At 54.2% G+C, this 18004-nt stretch overlaps 1 protein-coding gene across 2 annotated transcripts in view; it reads right to left on the bottom strand.

Annotated features, from left to right (window-relative positions):
- LOC120393308 (major histocompatibility complex class I-related gene protein-like) overlaps positions 1 to 10778 on the bottom strand; it is a 112430-nt gene extending 101652 nt beyond the window's left edge. For both annotated transcript variants that reach the window (XM_039517840.1, XM_039517841.1), the window contains exon 1: positions 10695 to 10778. In XM_039517840.1, the coding sequence (XP_039373774.1) occupies positions 10695 to 10755 (61 nt within the window). In that variant the 5' untranslated portion in view covers positions 10756 to 10778. The remainder of the gene's footprint in view (positions 1 to 10694) is intronic.
- Positions 10779 to 18004: the final 7226 nt, after the last annotated feature.

Below are 18004 nucleotides of genomic sequence, written 5' to 3'. Positions count from 1 at the left end.
CTCTGCTCAGGGGGTCGGGGCCTGGGGGTCAGGCTGATGCAGCTTGTTTGATCCCACTGGCTCCTCAGCGTGTCAGGGGCTCAGACCCTGCAGAGTTGCCATGTGGACCCTCCCTCCCCCACACAGCCCCACCGGAGCCTCCCTCACCTGAGTAACCTTACACACGGTGTCTGCAGGATCGGGGCCTTGTTCACTAGTCAGACCAGAGCCCCCCTGCGCTGGGCGCTGGACACACGCCAGGCACAGCCCTGCCCTGGCTTAGCTCTGGCTGGTCTCCCCCAGCTCAGTTTAATGAGCTTCCTCAGTTGTGTGTCGTTCCCCTTTCTGAAATTAAAAGCTACTGTGGTGATTGCTGTGGTGTTTTCCTCGCCACAGGGATGTTTAATTATATTATGGTCACTATTACCAAGCGATCCAGCTCTATTCACCTCTCGGACCAGATCCTGGGCTACACTTAGGACTAAATCAAGAATTGCCTCTGTCCTTGTGGGTTCCAGGACTAGCTGCTCCAAGAAGCAGCCATTTAAGGCGTCAAGAAACTTTATCTCTGCATCCCATCCTGAGGAGACATGTACCCAGTCAATATGGGGATAGCTGAGATCCACCATCATTATTGTGTTTTTTAAAAATCTTATAGCTTCTCTGATCTCCCTGCGCACTTCACAGTCACTATCACGATCCTGGTCAGGTGGTCGGTAATCAGGGTGGATAAAAAAAATCTAGGATTAAAAAATAATTTAAAAAAAATCAGATTTTTTTGGTAAAATGCTTTTTTAGGAAAAACCTATCTAAAGATACATTATGGAATAGGGATTATAAATTCGAATTCTATAGTATGAGATGATATATTCATGATATGTTTAGGAAAAGTTTTGTAAATTGAGTTCTAATAGTTCATGGATTAGGGACCCAATCATAAGGGGCTCCAGGGGCTTCAGTATAGATTATTTAGGTTCTATCTACCCAATGGGACTCAGTGCTCAGTCTAGAAGATACCAGCAGAGATGCTTAGTTTTGCACTTCTCACACTGTGGATTTGTGTCTCCAGAGATAACATGCTTGTTAATAGCAAAAAATGTTTTAAAATAAATATATTGAGAGAGGTGAGAAATAACAGACCTCAATCCTATTGTCCCTCTGCAAATTTGGTTACACAGAGTCAATCCCTGACCTCTCTCTAAAAGTGCAAAGTTTCAAAAAGTTCAATGAATAGAAGATTGTTGGGGGCGGAATAGATCTGGACCAGGAGAAGTCTGGAGATAAATGTGAGAAGAGAGGGACAGGCCGTAGAAACAAAAGTGAGACTGTTTGAGCCGCATATTCCAGAAGTCTTGAGGTCTTTCTGAGTGTAGCCTTCATTGATTTGAGATCTACCCGTACCGTTCTCCCACTAGAAAGGAAAACCTATAATGGCAGCAGGCCTTAAAAGAGACCTAGTTTGGGAATATTGTATTGAAGTTCCTCTACCTGTGGATAAGACAGGCATGTGTGCAAAATGCAAACAGTGCAACAAAGAAATGCAAGGCCTGATTGTCTGAATGAAACAACATCATGAGAAGTGTTCCTTCTCAGGAGGAAGCTGCGTTGAAGATGATGAAAGGAACATGTCTGAACATGCAGGATCTTCAGGTTGGTAAACTTTTTTATTTCCTACTTCATTCTTAAGGACTGCCTGTCTTCAGGACTATTGTTGAATTCTCATGTTTGAGCAAAAAAAAAAAAGTTATATATCAATCACAGAATCTCAACTATCATCTTAGATGCAGTTCTGATAAAAAAATAAATAGCTGAAATAGGCAGATCTTCCTTTTACAATTTCACCTTTAAAGTAGTGCTGAGTGTCAGTGAATGCAATGAGTAACACTAAATGAGCAGTATGGTAATAATTAAATAACTGCATTGATTTATTTTGTGTAGGAGAATCCATCCTCAACATACAGGATTCTGAAGACTATCCACCTTCAAGATCATCATCATTTTCTATAGTTTCAAAGTTATCTGCCAGTGACAGTGTTTCAGTCACATCACGTATGTCACACAGCCACAGTATATCACCTGTGGCGAAAAGAAAAAAAATCTCCATCATCCAAAACCAATCACGGATAAGTCTGTGATAAGAACCAGCAGATTACAAAAAGAGGTAATTGATGAAAAAAATTGTCCAGTTTGTTTATGCAAACAACTCTCCTTTCCGTATGACTGAGACCCCACACTTCATCAACATGGTTCAGTCATTAAGACCAGGATACAGTCCACCCAACAGAGCAGATGTCGCAGGCAAATTGCTGGATAAAGTGTATGAAAGAGAAATTGAGCAGTGCGCAAAAGGTCTGGAGGATGAAATTGTTAGCCTGAGTCTTGATGGGCAGAGCAATGTCCACAATGATCCTGTTGTATGTGCTTGTGTGACAACGGAGAAACAACTGATACATCAGGAAATGCACACGCAGCAGAATACTTAGTAACAGTAAAAGCTATAACAAACTGTGGAAAAAAATTCAAATGTCTAGTACTCAGTTTGGTCACAGACAATGATGCAAATGTATCCAAGATGAGAAGAAATTTAAAAGAGAGTGAAGAGAGTCTCAAGCTAATAACATACGGTTGCAGTGCCCATTTGATGCACCTCCTAGCCAAAGACTTCGGTGTTCCAGAAATAAAGGCGAATGTTCTTGAAATTGCAAAATACTTCCGTAACAACCACTTTGCAGCAGCTGCTCTGAAAAGAGTGAGAGGAACCAAGCTAACCCTCTCACAAGACGTGTGATGGAACTCAGCAGTGGGCTGTCTGAGCACTATATCAAGAACTGGCCTAATCTGATGACAATTTGTGAACAAAATTGTGATAAAATAGATGGCACGGTCACCGCCGAAGTTCTCAACATTGGACTTAAGAGAAATGTTGAACACATGCTGAGTACCCTAAAGCCTATTTCTGTCGCCTTGAACAAAATGCAGGGAAATAGCTGTTTTATTGCTGACACTGTTGAAATTTGGAAGGAACCAAGTGAGATGTTAAAAAGAGAAATATGCAATGAGAGAGTTAAATTACAAGCATTAGAAAAACAAATGGGACGAGCACTATCTCCAGCTCATCTTCTTGCAAATATTCTCAATACTCGGTACCAGGGTCAAACCTTAACTACTGAAGAAGAGGAGTTGGCTATGACATGGACATCCAGCAACCATCCCTCCAGAATGCCAGCTGTAATAAACTTCAGAGCTCAGGGTAAACCATTGAAGAACTATATGTTTGCTGATGATGTTTTAAAGAAAGTCACACCAATGAACTGGTGGAAGTCACTTAAGCACTTGGATTCAGAGACTGTTGAAGTGATAATCTCACTTTTAACAGCAGTAGCTTCTTCTGCCAGCGTAGAAAGAATATTTTCTTCCTTTCGACTAATTCATTCCAAACTGAGAAATTGTTTGGAACCTGAAAAGCAGGAAAGCTTGTTTTTCTTTTCCAGATTATGAACAAAGAGGAAAATGAAAGTGCAGACGACTGAGTTAGCTGCAGAAGCCAATATTTTAAGTTTCTCCTGTTGACCTAACAGTCAATTTAATTTATTTTTTTTAAACAATTTCATTTAAACTATTTTAGTTAACAAAAACTAACCTGATTTTAAAAAACTTGAATGTTTAACTAAATTCAAAAATTTATATGCTTGTTTTGTTAAATTATAAGTTTGCTGTTGAAGAAAAAAAATCCAGAATACATAACGTTGTTGTTCTAGTTAAATAAAACAGTTTAAATGTCTGTCTGGTGATGTTCTCCTCCTAATACAGCATAGCAAGAAAAGCCTCCAAATATTAATGATTAACCTGTTGAATTGGAGATATTTATTAAGTCACTGAGAGATGAATTATCTGCTTCAATTATCTTTGGTAAATGAAATAACCAAACAATCCTTCATTTTCTGATATAGCTGTAAAACTAATCTGAAAAGTTTTCAAAATAAATCACTTTAAAAAAATGTATAGTGTGTACCTTCTAAAAATGAAACCTACATCTATCTCTGAGTTGTGAAGAATATGTATTAAGGTTATAACAACCAACAAGAATGCACTTTTATTTGAGTCTTCCTGACTAGTAATTTAAACCATGATTTAAATCCAATCCACCCTGTCGGTAATATATCCCTACTGCTATATTCGTATTATTCAAGTATAGAATTACTATCCATGGAGACTCTATGATAGTTTGGTTCATTTAAGATTTTTACTTCATTTGAAGCTATGCTTTCTTTCACACCTAGTGCCACTCCCCCACCAGCACAACCTGTTCTGTCCTTGCAATATATTTTGTACCCTGGTATTACTGTGTCCCATTGATTATCCTCATTCCACCAAGTGTCTGTGATGCCTGTTATATCAATATCCTCCTTTAATACGAGGCACTCTAGTTCACCCAGCTTAGTATTTAGGCTTCTAGCATTGGTATATAAGCACTTAAAAAAAATTACCATTTTTAGCCATCTGCCATTACATGATGTAATTGCATGGGACTCTTTCATTTGACTGTTTCTCATCAGATCCTACCTGTGTTTTGTCATCTTCCATCCTCTCCTCCTTACTAGGACATGGAGAATTTCCATTAACAGATCCTCCCCTAAGGGTTGTCTCTGTCCAAACCACGTGCTCCTCCGCACCTGTCGGCTTTCCCACAACCCGTAGTTTAAAGGCTGCTCAACGACCTTTTTAATGTTAAGTGCCAGCAATCTGGTTCCATTTTGATTTAGGTGGAGCCCATCTTTCTTGTACAGGCTCCTCCTTTCTCAAAAGCTTCCCCAGTTCTTAATAAATCTAAACCCTCCTCCCTACACCATAATCCCCATACAATTGTCTCATCCACGCATTGAGACCCTGCAGCCCTGCCTCTCTACCTGGCCCTGCGCATGGAACTGGGAGCATTTCAGAGGATGCCACCATGGGGGTCCTGGACTTCAATCTCTTACCTAGCAGCCTAAATTTGGCCCCCAGGACCTCTCTCCTACCCTTCCCTAGGTCATTGGTACCTACACATACCACGACCACCGGTTCCTCCCCAGCACAGCACATCACATACGTCTGTCTAGATGTCTCGAGAGATCCGCAACCTTCGCACCAGGCAGGCCAGTCACCATACGGTTCTCCCAGTCATCACAAACCCAGCTATCTCTGTTTCTAACGATCGAATCTCCCATTACTAACACCCGCCACTTCCTATTAACTGGAGTTCCCTGCCCCGGAGAGGTGTCCTCAGTGCGAGAGGACACCACGGCATCGTCTGGAAGGAGGCTGTTGTGATTCATTCTCCCCTACCCTCAATTCTCTTGCCCCTCTGTCCCAATGCAAGATCGGCCCCGCCAGCCCCCACCCCGGCTCACCTGCAACATCTGCTTCCTCCATTCCCGTCTCGCACTGCAGAGCGTCTCTGGCAGAAATCTCACGGCCAGGCTGACGTCCTCCACTACAGATTCGTTCTCTCTTCCCTCAGTTCTGCCATTTTCCTTGCTACACACCTCGACTTCTCCAGCCTCGCTGGATCCCCCACCCACAGTCCCAGCTGCCTCTTCTCCAACTTCGTCTCCCCCCTCAATCCCTCCCCACCTCCTGCCCCCACCGCACTCTGCACAGGATCTCTTCCCAGAAACATTTACACAACTAAACCCTCTCCTCCCCTTCCCACCCTACAATTCCTGCCTCCTTCTCCCTCCCCACAGAGGCAGACGTTTCACATCTGCTCTCCTCCTAACCCCTCCGCTGACCCCATCCCATCTCCTGATCTCCTCACCGCACTCCCCTCCAGCTGTTCCCCCTCACAACACAAACACACGTTAGCATCTTCCATCGAAAAGACCTTTGGCTCCATTTGCCTCTCCAGCGACCGCCCCTTCTCCCTTTCATCTCTCAGCTCACTGAACGTGCCCCTGCAGTCGCTGTCTGGAGTTCCTGTCCTCCACTTCCATCCTAGACCCTCCCCACCCCGGCTTCCACCCCTTGCGCTCCAGGGAAATCGCTCCTGCAAAGTCTGTAACGACTCTTCCTAGCTAACGCTCGCACTCAGTGCTCCAGCCTCACCCTGCTTGGCCTGCCAGCCGCCCGACACCGATCACCAGGCTGACCTAGAAACCTTGTTCTCCTTGGCCTCCTTAGCGCTGTCCTGGGTCTCCTCCTACCCCTCTAACCACTCCCTCACCATGTCCACCAGAGCATCTCCCCCCATCTCCCCTCCAGCCGTCTGTGGGGCTCTCTCCCCCAGGGCACTTTCCTGGGTCCCCATCTCTTCTCCCTCTACATCTTCTTTCCGGGCAAAGTCACCCACAAATTCAGCTACTGTCTCCGTGCTAACAACTCACAGCTCTGCCTTCGTACTCCAAGCCGGTCTCCTCCTGTCCTCTTGGCCTGTCTGAGGTCTCCTTGTGGCGGTCCCATCATCAGATCAAGCTCAGTGCGGTTAAAGCAGAGTTCCCAATCTTCCCCCCACGGCCTCCCTGCTACCTCCGTTCTCAATCGCTGTGGACAACCCCAGCATCCAGCCCGTCACTCAGGCCCAGAACCTGGCGTCATCTTGGACTCACACCTCGCTCTAGGTCCTCGCATCCAGGTTATGGCTAAGTCTTGCTCACTCATTCTGCAGAACACGTCTAAGATACGTCCCTTTCTCTCCACCCGCTCAGCTGAAACTCTCATCCAGGCTCTCAGCATCTTGTGTCTCGACTGCTGCAACAGCCTTTTCTTGGGCCTAGACAAACGCAGTCTCATCCCGCTGAGGTCCATTCACAACATGCTGAAAAGATCAACTTTCTAGCTCGCTGATCGATGTCACCTCTCTCTCTGCATCCCGCCACGGGCTCCTTCTCCATCACACCAAACAGACATCAGCTGCCTGTCTTCAACCGTGAGGCCCTTCACAGCCTATCCCCACCCCCTCTCTCTCGCTACCGAAATGTCACCCCTCACCTCTGATCGGCCCACGATCCCAGCCTCCATCAGCCACTTGTTAAATCTGCAAATCAAGCCCCTTTGTCCTGTGTCCCACACTGCCCCTCACGCCTGCGAGGAGCTCCCCATAAACATCCGCAAAACAACGTTACCCTGCAAACCCTCCTCAACGCTCCCCTCTGCCAGGCTGCCTCAAACCAGAAAACAGTGAGGCTACTGGTGCGACGAGCCCATGGCTGTCAGGCTGGCCAGTGCTGTCTCCTTGTTCCCTAGTAGTTCCCCACTGGTCTATATTCATCCCTGGTCTCATACTCAGATGAGTCACTCTGTGTATTGTGTCTGTGCAGCACCCGGCACAACAGGGGCCTGGACCATGACGGAGGTTCCTGGCACAAGACAATAACAAATGAGGAGGAGGATGGCAGGGCAGGGAGCTTTACTTTTAAACTGGCTTATTTTTCCCCATTAGAAAGGCCAGTTCTATTGACCCTGTTTTTCCTGAAAGACTCTGTGGGCAGTTGGAGAGTTGGAGGGCAGGACATGAAAAGAAAATGAGAGGGAAGGGAATTATTATTTCAGGTTGTGGTAGCACAGATTAGCTTTAATCATGCTGGGGCTCCACTGTATGGGGTGTTGTCCAGACAGAGCACGTAACAGTCCCTGCCCCAAGCAGCTCACACTCAGCAACCAGATCCACACGTGGTTTTTGTTCTGATTTAACTATTTCAGTTGGGGGTGAGATTTGTTTGTTTCTTTTTACTGAAATAGTTAAATCAGCACCACCCCTCGTGCGAGTGCAGTTACACCAGTACAGCCGGGCTTTACGCCAGCACAGCTTATTGCTGTAAATGTAGGGGAATCATCTGCCCCAGTGCAACTGTGTCCACACTGAGTGGTTGTACTGACTTAACTATGATCATGTCAAACTGTGTGAAAGTGGTACAAACAATGCGTGTAGACCAGCCCTAAAAAGTTTATTCCACCTGTTTAAACTTTGTTGTTAACACCTTGGTCTTGTCTACACACAAATTTACAATACTAGTCTAAGTTAAGTTGCCAGTTAAAATAGATTTAGTTAACCCAGTGCAAAAGGCTGTGTGGACACACCTATTCCAGTTTAAGAGTAGTTTTTTTCAGTTTAGCTGAACTTGGTTGGGCCTTGTCCACAGGGAGAGTCGCACCAGTATAATTAAATGTAAACTGGTTCAGTGAAACCAGTGCAAAGCCCCATGTAGACACTCTTATTCCGATATAAGAGCAGCTTTTTTCAGTTAAGCCACTATTATACCAAAATAAGAAGGTCCACAACAGGCCATGCACGGATTTCTCTAAACCAGTTTAAAGTTTGAAGTGTAGCAAAGGTCCTACTTAACCAAAGCACCTATCAAGCAGTAGGAAGAAAAGCCGTCCTTGGTGAAGATTCAACACCCTATGGCCCTTCAGCTGAGGACTGAGAATTCCCACCCCAGGTCTCTGGTGCTCCAAGGAGACCTCCAGCAGAACAGGGCAGACGAGAGCTAGAATAGAACAAGCAGGGGAAAAACCCTTTGGGGCCTTCGCTATTCATTAGGAAACAGCAGAAATAGACACAACCCCTATTCCCCCCAGCAGGTCACCTTTACTGTACCCAGCACAGAGGATTTCTCTCTCTCAGGTTATGTCTACACGGCACTTTCGTCATTAAAACCTGCGTCACTCAGGGGTGTGAAAACAAAAAAACCCACCCCCCTGAATGTCAAAAGTGTTAAATGGTGAAAAGTGCCGGTGTGGACAGTGCTTAGTTAGGGGGAAGATGCTCTCCCGCCAACAAAGCTACTGCCCCTCGTTGGGGTAGTTTTCTTTTGTCGTCAGGAGAGCTCTCCCCTGGCAGCAGACAGCAGCTACTCTGCATTCCCTACAACAGCAGGGCTGTGCCGCTGTAAGGTGTGCCTAGGGTGACCAGACACCTGAAGAAACTGAATGGCAGTACATTTAGAAGCAATAAAAGGCAGTGCTGATTAAGGACTTAATTAAGACACGGGTCACTTGCAGGATTCTCTGCACTTTGAAGTCTTTAAACCACGATTTGAGGATTTCAGTAGCTCATAGGTTAGGGGTTTGATACAGGAGTGGGTGGGTGAGAGTCTGTGGCCTGCGTTGTGCAGGAGGTCAGACTAGATGATCATAATGGTCCCTTCTGACCTTAAAGTCTATGAGTCTATGAGCACGTGTGAAAAATCGGGACGGGGTGGAGGGTAATAAGCGCCTATATAAAACAAAGCCTTGAATATCAGACCATCCCTATAAAATCCGGACCTCTGGTCACCCTAGGGGTGCAGTGTAGACAGCGCCTCAGTGACGAGGGCCTGGCCAGGCACGGATGGGAGCTGGTGCTGGATTCAACGTCATTAAACAGAGCCAGACACACTCTGATCCCCTCTGCGCACACCCCCAGCCCTACAGGCCCCGGGCCCAAGCTCTGTGCAGCTGGAGTTACACCAGTACTCAGTGTGACCCACCCCCAAGGGCCTCCTGTCTCTTTGCTCCAGGGCATCCACTGCACAGACCCCCCACTTCCATTCCCGGCCCCTAACATGACTCGACCCCGTGGGGCCAGGCTGCACTGGGGCCTAACCCTGGTTACATCAAACCAGCCTGGCACTGAGTGACGCGAGGGCAACCATGCGCCTGACACCACTTCAAACAAACCCCCAAACCCACCCCGCAGCCTCACCCAGCTGGCTACAGGCTGCGGAGCTCCCTGGGTCTGAGCTGCTGGCGCCCGGGAACTCTGGAGCCAGGCTCGGGCCATGGGAGAGTCACGTCCACACCAGGAAAAGCAGGACGTGCCCCCGCCCCTCTCCCCACACCCCGTGGGGATCCCGAAGCTCCTACCCAGCAATCCCAGGAGATCCCAACAGCACAAAGGCAGCAGCTGGTCTGTGCTCTGCAACGGGCCCTCGCCCCCACACTGAGCCCTGATTAACGCACAGATCCTGGGGCTCCACCTCTCCCCTTCCCTGGGCACACGGCCAGAGACGGGGCGGGGGGGGTGACATCCCCTCCCTAGGACGACACCTCTAAAGCCTCGTCCCCGTTTACAGACCCATCGCTGCCCTGGGGGCGGCTGGCCTGGTGCGGACCGAGCTCAGCCTCGGCCGCACCTAGCCAGGGCCAAGCCCTGCTCAGGTCTAGACACGGGTTAAACCCAGTGTGAAGAACCTGCTGGGAGCCATTAAAGGTCAGAGAGTCCAAGGAGCCTTTTCCTCCCCATGTCACTCTTGTCGGGGGGGGTGGTGGTGGAGGGATTTATCCCCTTCACTAGCCCCTTGGGCTCTGCAGACAGGGATGGGGGGGAGCCCCGCCCTGCCCCGAGCCCCGGGAAGGACCCAGCATGGTAGGGGATCCCCACAGCCCCAGGGCAGGGCAGACAGCAGGGACCTGCCGGCCTCAGTGGGACCCCAGACCCTGAAATCCTGTTAGTTACTGATTGGCACTATTGTTATTATGGGGCTGGGATGGTCACTGGAGTCTGGACCTTGAGCAAGAAATCTGAACCCGGACCAAACAGAACTGACCCCCGTGAGCCCCCCGGGCCGCGCCGGGTGATCGGCTGCGCAGCGCCGGGCACAGCGGGGCCACGAGCCTGGCTGGGCGCGAACACGGGACACGCCAAGAACCAGCCCCGGAGCGCGGGCGGGGAGATCCCGGCGGGGCACCGACCGGACCCCCCCCCCCGGTCCGAACGCGGAGCCCTGCGCTGCTGACACCCCCCCCCCCGTACTCACTGGCGTAGCCCCCCGGGCTGGCCGCAGCCCCCAGCAGCACCAGCAGCGGCAGCAGCGCCATGGCCGCCCGCAGGGGCTGCAGGGGGCGCTCTGCCGGTCGCCGGTCCCGCGGCTCCGGTGGACCCCCCACAGACCTGCCTGCGGGAGATTCACCGGAGCCGCCTGCAGCCCTCCCGCAGCGCTCCGAGCCCGGCTCCCGCCGCCCGCTACTTCTACCGCGCCCCGCCCCCGGCACGGATTGGCCGAGAGGGGAACGTGTCCGCCAATAGCCGCGCGCAGGCCCGGCTGCGTCACCGGTCGCTGGGCAGAACCCGGCCGGGCAGGTTGGACCCGGGGAAGCGAAAGTCTGAGCAGGGATGAGCGCAGCGGGGAACCCCGGGCAAAGCCCCGCCCCCACCCCTAGGCCCCGCCCCCTGGTCAGAGCACCCGGACAGTGCCCCGCCCCCACCCTGAGGCCCGCCCACCCTCTGCCCCTCCCTGCCTGCCGGGGGGCTCTTGGGTCAGAATTTCAAACTTTTCTCCTCGAGCCCCAGGGCTCGAAACGTCCCTTTGACTAACACCAGCCGAGAGTCTCCCCCGCTCACGTGACTCCAGGAGCTGGGGCTTTACAGACACACCAGTGATAGCGAGACCCACACTAGAGTCAGGAGAGGGGGCAGCCCTGGCCGGGGGACACTGGCACCCACCTGGGAACAGCCAGTGTCCGGCCTCAGCCTTGCTATCGTCGCTGGGCGGGAGTGTGGCCCAGCTGAGAACTGGGCCCCAGGGCTTCAGGTACCAGCACAGCAATTAACTAACAACAAATTAATTCTCTGCCCATCACCAGCGCCGCCTCTAGAGCCCGAGAACGTCCAGGTACCTCCATCTGGAGCCCAAGAACGTATCTGTTATGCTGGGAACTTCAAGCGCTTTATTAATGTAAACACCACAGCCCCCCTTTGCGGTGAGTGACAACACAACAATCCCCAGCGCGTCTAGAGCATCACTGCCCCCTTGCATGGGTGGGGAGAGGCACAAAGATGACATCGTCATCAGTTTAGCAAAAGTGAGCAGAGAAAAAACCCCTCCCTAAGGCCGAGACGTGGGCTAAGGGGGTGGGGGTGGATCCAGGACAGTCCCAGGTTCCCCCAGCCAGGCCAGTAATTTACCGTTACCAAGCTGGGAAAGCAGACTCCTTACCAGCCTCTGAGCCACGCTGGGGTGGGGGCTGTGATCACCCTCAGCGCAGTGCAGAGAGCACCAGAGCCCCCGGGGAGGGGGTGTCCTGTATTCCCAGCCCCCTGTCCACAGGGTGAGCTCCCCACACTGTGGGGTTCATTGCTTTCCTGCCATTTCTGTGGTTCCTGTCACCCCCAAGGGCTCACAGACTGTGCACAGCACATGCAGCCCCACGGAGATGCAGCCACCTCTGGGGAAGAGCGCATCAGCCAGACACACAGGGGACATGTCGGCCAAGGGCTGTGGGGCAAACCCCTGCTCTTATGGAAAGTGCCCCGTGAGGCCTTTAACCTACACCCATCAGACAGGCCTTGGGGTTTAATGGCTCCCCCTAGGCCCCCCACATGATGACCTGCCAGGAGCTCAGTCCAAGGGGGAGGAAGCTGGGATTCCCCCCTGCAGTGCCCGTGTGTCACCCTGATACTCTCAGCCCTGAATTGTCCCCCTGGCTGCTGTGAATACGCATCACTGCCTGACCCCAGCAGGGGCCCAGCACCCATTTAAACAGCCGGCCCTTTCTTCAGCGCTGCTGTCTCTCCCCCCGTGTCTGTGGGGCTGATACGGGGAGCCCAGGAGCAAAGATACAGGCTGAGCCAGGGGGATTTCATCCTCGTTCCTCTCTCTGGCTCACCCTGCCAGGCCTTTTCTCTGTCAGTCTGGGCTCAGGTCCCCCTTCCCCTGTAACGCAGTGGGGAGACCACGTCTGGCTCTGGGCCGGGGGTCCTGTCCCCCATTCACCAGGGGACACTCTGTGTTTGTGGGAAACTGTAGCCTGGGCACCAAACTGCACCCCCCACCCCCGGCCCCAGCTCAGCCTCTCTCTGCTCCTGGGCGCCCCATGCCCAGCTAGTGGGGGGTCTCCCCTGGGTGCTGTTAATTATCCCTGGACCAGCACAGCTCCAGCACTGCACACATCAGTGATCCCGTCCCACAGCCAGGCCCCCGTATGCCCAGGGGACAGAGGTTCCCAGGCTGGGTCACACACTGAGGGGATTTCCCAGCCAGGGGATTTCCTCTCCCTGCCACCCCCGGATCCCAGCTCCTCCCCAGCTGCAGCTGAGTCTGTGCTGAGCCTGCAGTGCCCCTGCAGCCCAGGGAGGGAACATTGCTGCCTCCTCACATGATTTCCCAGAAGCGGCAGCGTCCGACTCACTGGGGCTGGGATTAGACAGTGCAGCGTTTCCTTGTTCGCTGCACCCGGCCAAAGAGCTCAGCTGGCAGCCGGGCCGGAGCGGGGCACAGGCAGCCGCAGGGCTGGGGCTGAACGGCCGGTCAGGCCGGTCCCAAGGGGAGTTTGCAAAGTGACCCAGCCCTGCCCTAATCAGTTCCAGGCTGCGCCGGAGCCATGCAGCATTGGTGTGTGCGACGCACACCCTGCTGGGGTCACTGCCCCGTGTGAGCTGGGGTTAGCCACAGAGAATGGCCTATACACGGCCTGGCACGAGCCAGTAACCCGAACGGGGTCGCTCCTCCCTAGTCTAACCGGGATTAGCCACCCAGATGCAATCGGATTAGGATTAGCTGGGGCTGGGATCTCTTCACCCTGCACAGAGACAGACTAGCTGGGTTTGGGCACGTCCTGGGCTGCCGTGTATCACCGAGTGTGTCTGTGCTACTCTGGTCTGACTGTGTGGGGTACGAGTTATAATCAATGTTACCGAACCTCCCACTAGTGGGAAACAAAGGGATTAACCCTCCTCCCCACCAGCATGACGACTCCATTAAATCCACCGATAGCTGTTCCCTGAGACCCCAGGACCCTATGAGCAGTGTCTGGGGTCTATTATGAAGTCAGCCGCTGTTGGAGCAGGGCCCAGCCAATAATGGAGGGTCTTGGGGGGGGGGAAGGGGCACTGGACCCATGTGTATGGTGTGGGGAGAGGGAGTCTGAGAGCCATTGAACCAAATTGTGAACCCTGTGTGTGAGGGAACCACTTCCAGCCAGGGGGGGCGGCAGCCCCCAGCCCCCCTAGTGCCAGCCCCTCTGTGCGTGTGAGCACAACAGGCAGTGGGTTAGAGTGGGATTCGCCAAGGCACCTAAACCCACTGGATTTCAATGGGATTTGGGCACTGGACTCCCTTGGCCCCCTTTCGTAAATCCTGCACTTCCCCCGATAGCCCCCAGCCTTGGGGGGGGGGGTCCATGCTTACCCCACAGGCCCAAGGCATGCTGGGACGTCCCCCCGCAGCACCTGGCAGAGCCCAGGAGAGGGTCAATGACACACACGTCGCTGACATGCCCCGGACGGGTCCGAGCGGAGCCGTAACAAGGGCTTGTTCCCTCCCCGCGTGTGTCCCTGCGGGCGGCTGCCTGGAGAACAGCAGCCCCGGCCCCTGCAGCCCCCCGGCCCCTGCAGCCCCCTGGCCCCGGCACCCCCCGCATGCACCGGGACTTGGTCTGCAGCGATTCCAGCCCCCGGCTCCAGGGCAGCCTCCAGCCACTGCCCGTGTCCCCGCCTGACCCCTCCGGCCTGAGCCAGCCTGGGTGGGAGGGGGAACGGGGCGAGCCCCTACCCGGTACCCCCACCACAGCCCGGCTTGTGCCCTGGGCTTCCTCCTCCGGCTTAACCAGGCAGGGTTAGTCCATTGCGCCCCAGACCAGCCCCGACCCCGGAGAACTGGCCCAAGCCGCGGGGCTGGCAGGGGACGAGCCCGGCACCAGGAGGGTTTTAGTAGGAGCCCGGTGCAGCCCGTGGAGCTCCGCGTCCTGTGACACCGCGGCTGGGAACTAGGAGCGGGGCCCAGGTGTAAGCAGCACCCGAGCGCTACCCTGGCGCAGCAGCTCCCGGGTTGGGCCTGCAGCGCTCGGGGCCTGGGGCAGTGGGCGAGGCACTCAGGGCCCGGGGCGGCGGGCGAGGCGCTCTGGGAGCAGGGCAGCGGGCGAGGCACTCAGGGCCTGGGGCGGCGGGCGAGGCACTCTGGGAGCAGGGCGGCGGGCGAGGCGCTCGGGGCCCGGGGCGGCGGGCGAGGCGCTCTGGGAGCAGGGCGGCGGGCGAGGCGCTCGGGGCCCGGGGCGGCGGGCGAGGCGCTCTGGGAGCAGGGCAGCGGGTGAGGCGCTCGGGGCCCGGGGCGGCGGGCAAGGCGCTCTGGGAGCAGGGCAGCGGGCGAGGCGCTCAGGGCCCGGGCGGCGGGCGAGGCGCTCTGGGAGCAGGGCAGCGGGTGAGGCGCTGGGCCCGGGCGGCGGGCGAGGCGCTCTGGGAGCTGGGCTGCGGGCGAGGCGCTCGGGGCCCAGGGCGGCGGGCGAGGCGCTCGGGGCCCGGGGCGGCGGGCGAGGCGCTCTGGGAGCAGCCGGCTTAGTTCCCTCCCGGCCGGGCCAAGGATCGCAGCGCAGTGGCTGGGGGCTGAGCCGGCTCCAGGGGCTTTGGGCTCCCGGGCCCGGCAGGGTTTGGAGGGGAGGCTACGAATGGGGTGGGGGGGTAGCTTGGCTGCGTTTGTCTAAGCAGCGAAGGGGGGGAAGTTGTCCAGTCCTAGGGAAGGGAAACCCCCTGACATACTGGGGGGAAAGCAACGGTGCCCGCCCGCTCCAGCAGTGACTGGGCGATGGAGGGGGTGAAACATGAAACTAAAACCAACTGTTTTCTATTTACAAATGTAAATAAACAGAAGAGCTGCCCCGTGGTGTTTGCCTGAGTGCCGGGCATTGCTGCTGTGCGGGTCATGAAAAGGGTGGTGCACAGTTAAAACTTCCCGTTCTGGTGATTTCTTAAGGAAATCATAGTCCGAACACAAACGCTCCTGATTTAATTAGGAACAGAAACAAAATCCCTGATTGTTGGTGTTTCAAACAATATTTTTTTCCTGAAGACTTCCTAGTTCAAACGGATCTTATGATTAAAATAAATAAACGTTCTATTGTCGTTATTATTCTTGTTATTTACGTATTTTCCTTTTTTTACACAGTAACTACTATGAAATGATATGGAGCGGGAGGCGCAATTTTATATTCTTGCCTCAGGCGCAAAAATAGCTGGTTAGGGCTCTGGGTCCGAGCCCGAGGCCCAGCTCAGTGACTATCAAGGCAGATTAACACTCAGTCTCCTCTGGTTACCTGTATCCCCTCGCCCAGCCGGACAGCGCGCTGCCTCTCTGGTTAGTGAGTAGGGGTAGGAAATCCGCTCAGGGTCTCTCCCTCTTCCTCTGCCCTCCTCCAATAGTGATGTAACCCCCCCCCCGCCCCCGAGAGTCTGTCCTGTCCCCCTCTCCCGGCTGCACTACGCAGAGATTTTGCACCAATGTAACACTGGATTTCTGAACTGTAAAGTTAAATTGGTGCCTCCCCTAGTGTGGACACAGTGATATTAGCACAGCTGAGTTGGTACATTTGCCAAACAAGCTAACCCAACAGAACCCCTTTCACACCGACATGCCTGGGTCCACATTAAGGAGCGGTGCATTGATTTAACCAGATCAGGTTAAAAAAACCCAGCTAGTTAAACTGATACAAAACCTGGGTTTAGCCCAGCTCTAATTCTCAGATACGGGTCCAGTGCTGCCAGTGCTGGCTATTTTATTGCAAATCTCACAGTATTTGACATTTCCCCGAGAGCCCCGGCTCCTGGAGTCAGGGGATGATGTGAGAATTTCAGCTTTACAAAATGTAGATTTCTGGCCCCCACAGTTGTGGGGAAAAGCTTGGAAATGTGACAGCCAGAGGTTCCAAACCCAGAAGGTAAATAAATGCCCAATTTCTGTGATTCAGTCTCATGATTTTTGAGCCAATGCTCTGATTTCTGGAGGGTGTAAGGGGCACCTGCCATCTGCACACGCCCCTGGCCGCCAAGTGCAGCTCTGCAAGTGCCCCTACCCCAGCTGGGCCCTCAGGACGGTGACCGAGGCTTTTACACATTGAACAGCCCCCCCCCCGACCCGAGCCGCCCTTCCCCCAGCCCCTTGGCGTGGGGCAGATTCCAGGTGAGTGTCTCAGCCCCACGGCCAGGCCCTTCACCCCCAGGGCACGGCCACCCTCCATTGCCTCCCTGGGGCCAGGCCCTCACCGTCCCACTGCAGCACCTCTCCCAGCCGCACACAGCTCCTGACCGGCTGGGAAACACCCCCAGCTCCCTGCCCTGGAGCTCTCCTGCTCTGTTCCCTCGGCCCGTTCGCTCCTACTCCCCTTGGGAGCCTGTTCTCAGGGCCAGGGCTCGTTAGCTAATTAGCTGCCAGAGTCAGGCCCAGCTCCACGAAGGGATTTAGGCTCCTCCCTTCCACTGCAATCCCTGGGGGAGCCGAGCCGTGGTCCCTGGCAGCTGGCTAGGTGGGGCTGGTTCTCCCCAGAGAAGCCATCACAGATAGACCAGGCCTGACTCCCCTAACGGCTCAGCCAGCCCGGGAACGGCCCCTGACCGGGATCTGGGAATGATCTGGAGCTGGCCGGGCTCTGAGCTAAAATCCCCTCCGGTGTCGCCCCTTCCCCTCCAATGCTCCACGAGGCACAGACAATCCCACCCAGTCTGGGGCCTCCCGCAGGTCTAACCCGGCCCCTTTCCCTGGGCTGGGAAGGAGAATTGTTGCTCCGAGTCTTTGCCTGAGCCGGGGGCCCTCAGGGGTGGTTCAAGCCCCACAGCCGTCAATCGTCCCCTGAGGTACCGGAGTCAGATCCCTCCCCTGTCGCCATCAGTAACACGCCGCCCGTCCCGGGTGAGCAGAGCTTCCCCCTTCACGGGCATCACAACTGGCGGGTTGGCGACGGACAGGACTTGTTCCATGTTTGAGATTCACCTGGTTCCTGACGGGACGGACAGGCCGTTATTTCCCGGATTCCCCAGCCGTCTCCCCCCTAGGCCGAGGTGTCCGTGTGCCATGGACAGAACCCGGCTGTTCCCGCTGCTGTGTGGAAAATACCCAACCCGGCAACTGCCGCCCACTGGCCTCCTGCCCCCGGCACGGGCAGCGCCAGCTACCGCTGACCGGCTGCAGCCTGGGAGCACCTGAGCCCGCCCGACAGGAGACCCGAGCAGGGGCTGGAATGGGGCATCCCCTGCCCCCAGGGGAGGGGAGAGCTGGGCCGTTGGGTCTCAAACCCGGAGCTTCACAGGGCTCCCAGGCGCCTTTTCAGTGTCCCCGAGCTGCTCACTGCCCGCAGCGTAATTATT

The sequence above is a fragment of the Mauremys reevesii genome, unplaced genomic scaffold (genome assembly GCF_016161935.1).
Source record: "Mauremys reevesii isolate NIE-2019 unplaced genomic scaffold, ASM1616193v1 Contig18, whole genome shotgun sequence".
Classification (NCBI taxonomy): Eukaryota; Metazoa; Chordata; order Testudines; family Geoemydidae; genus Mauremys; species Mauremys reevesii.
This window is presented reverse-complemented; position numbering and strand designations above follow the sequence as displayed.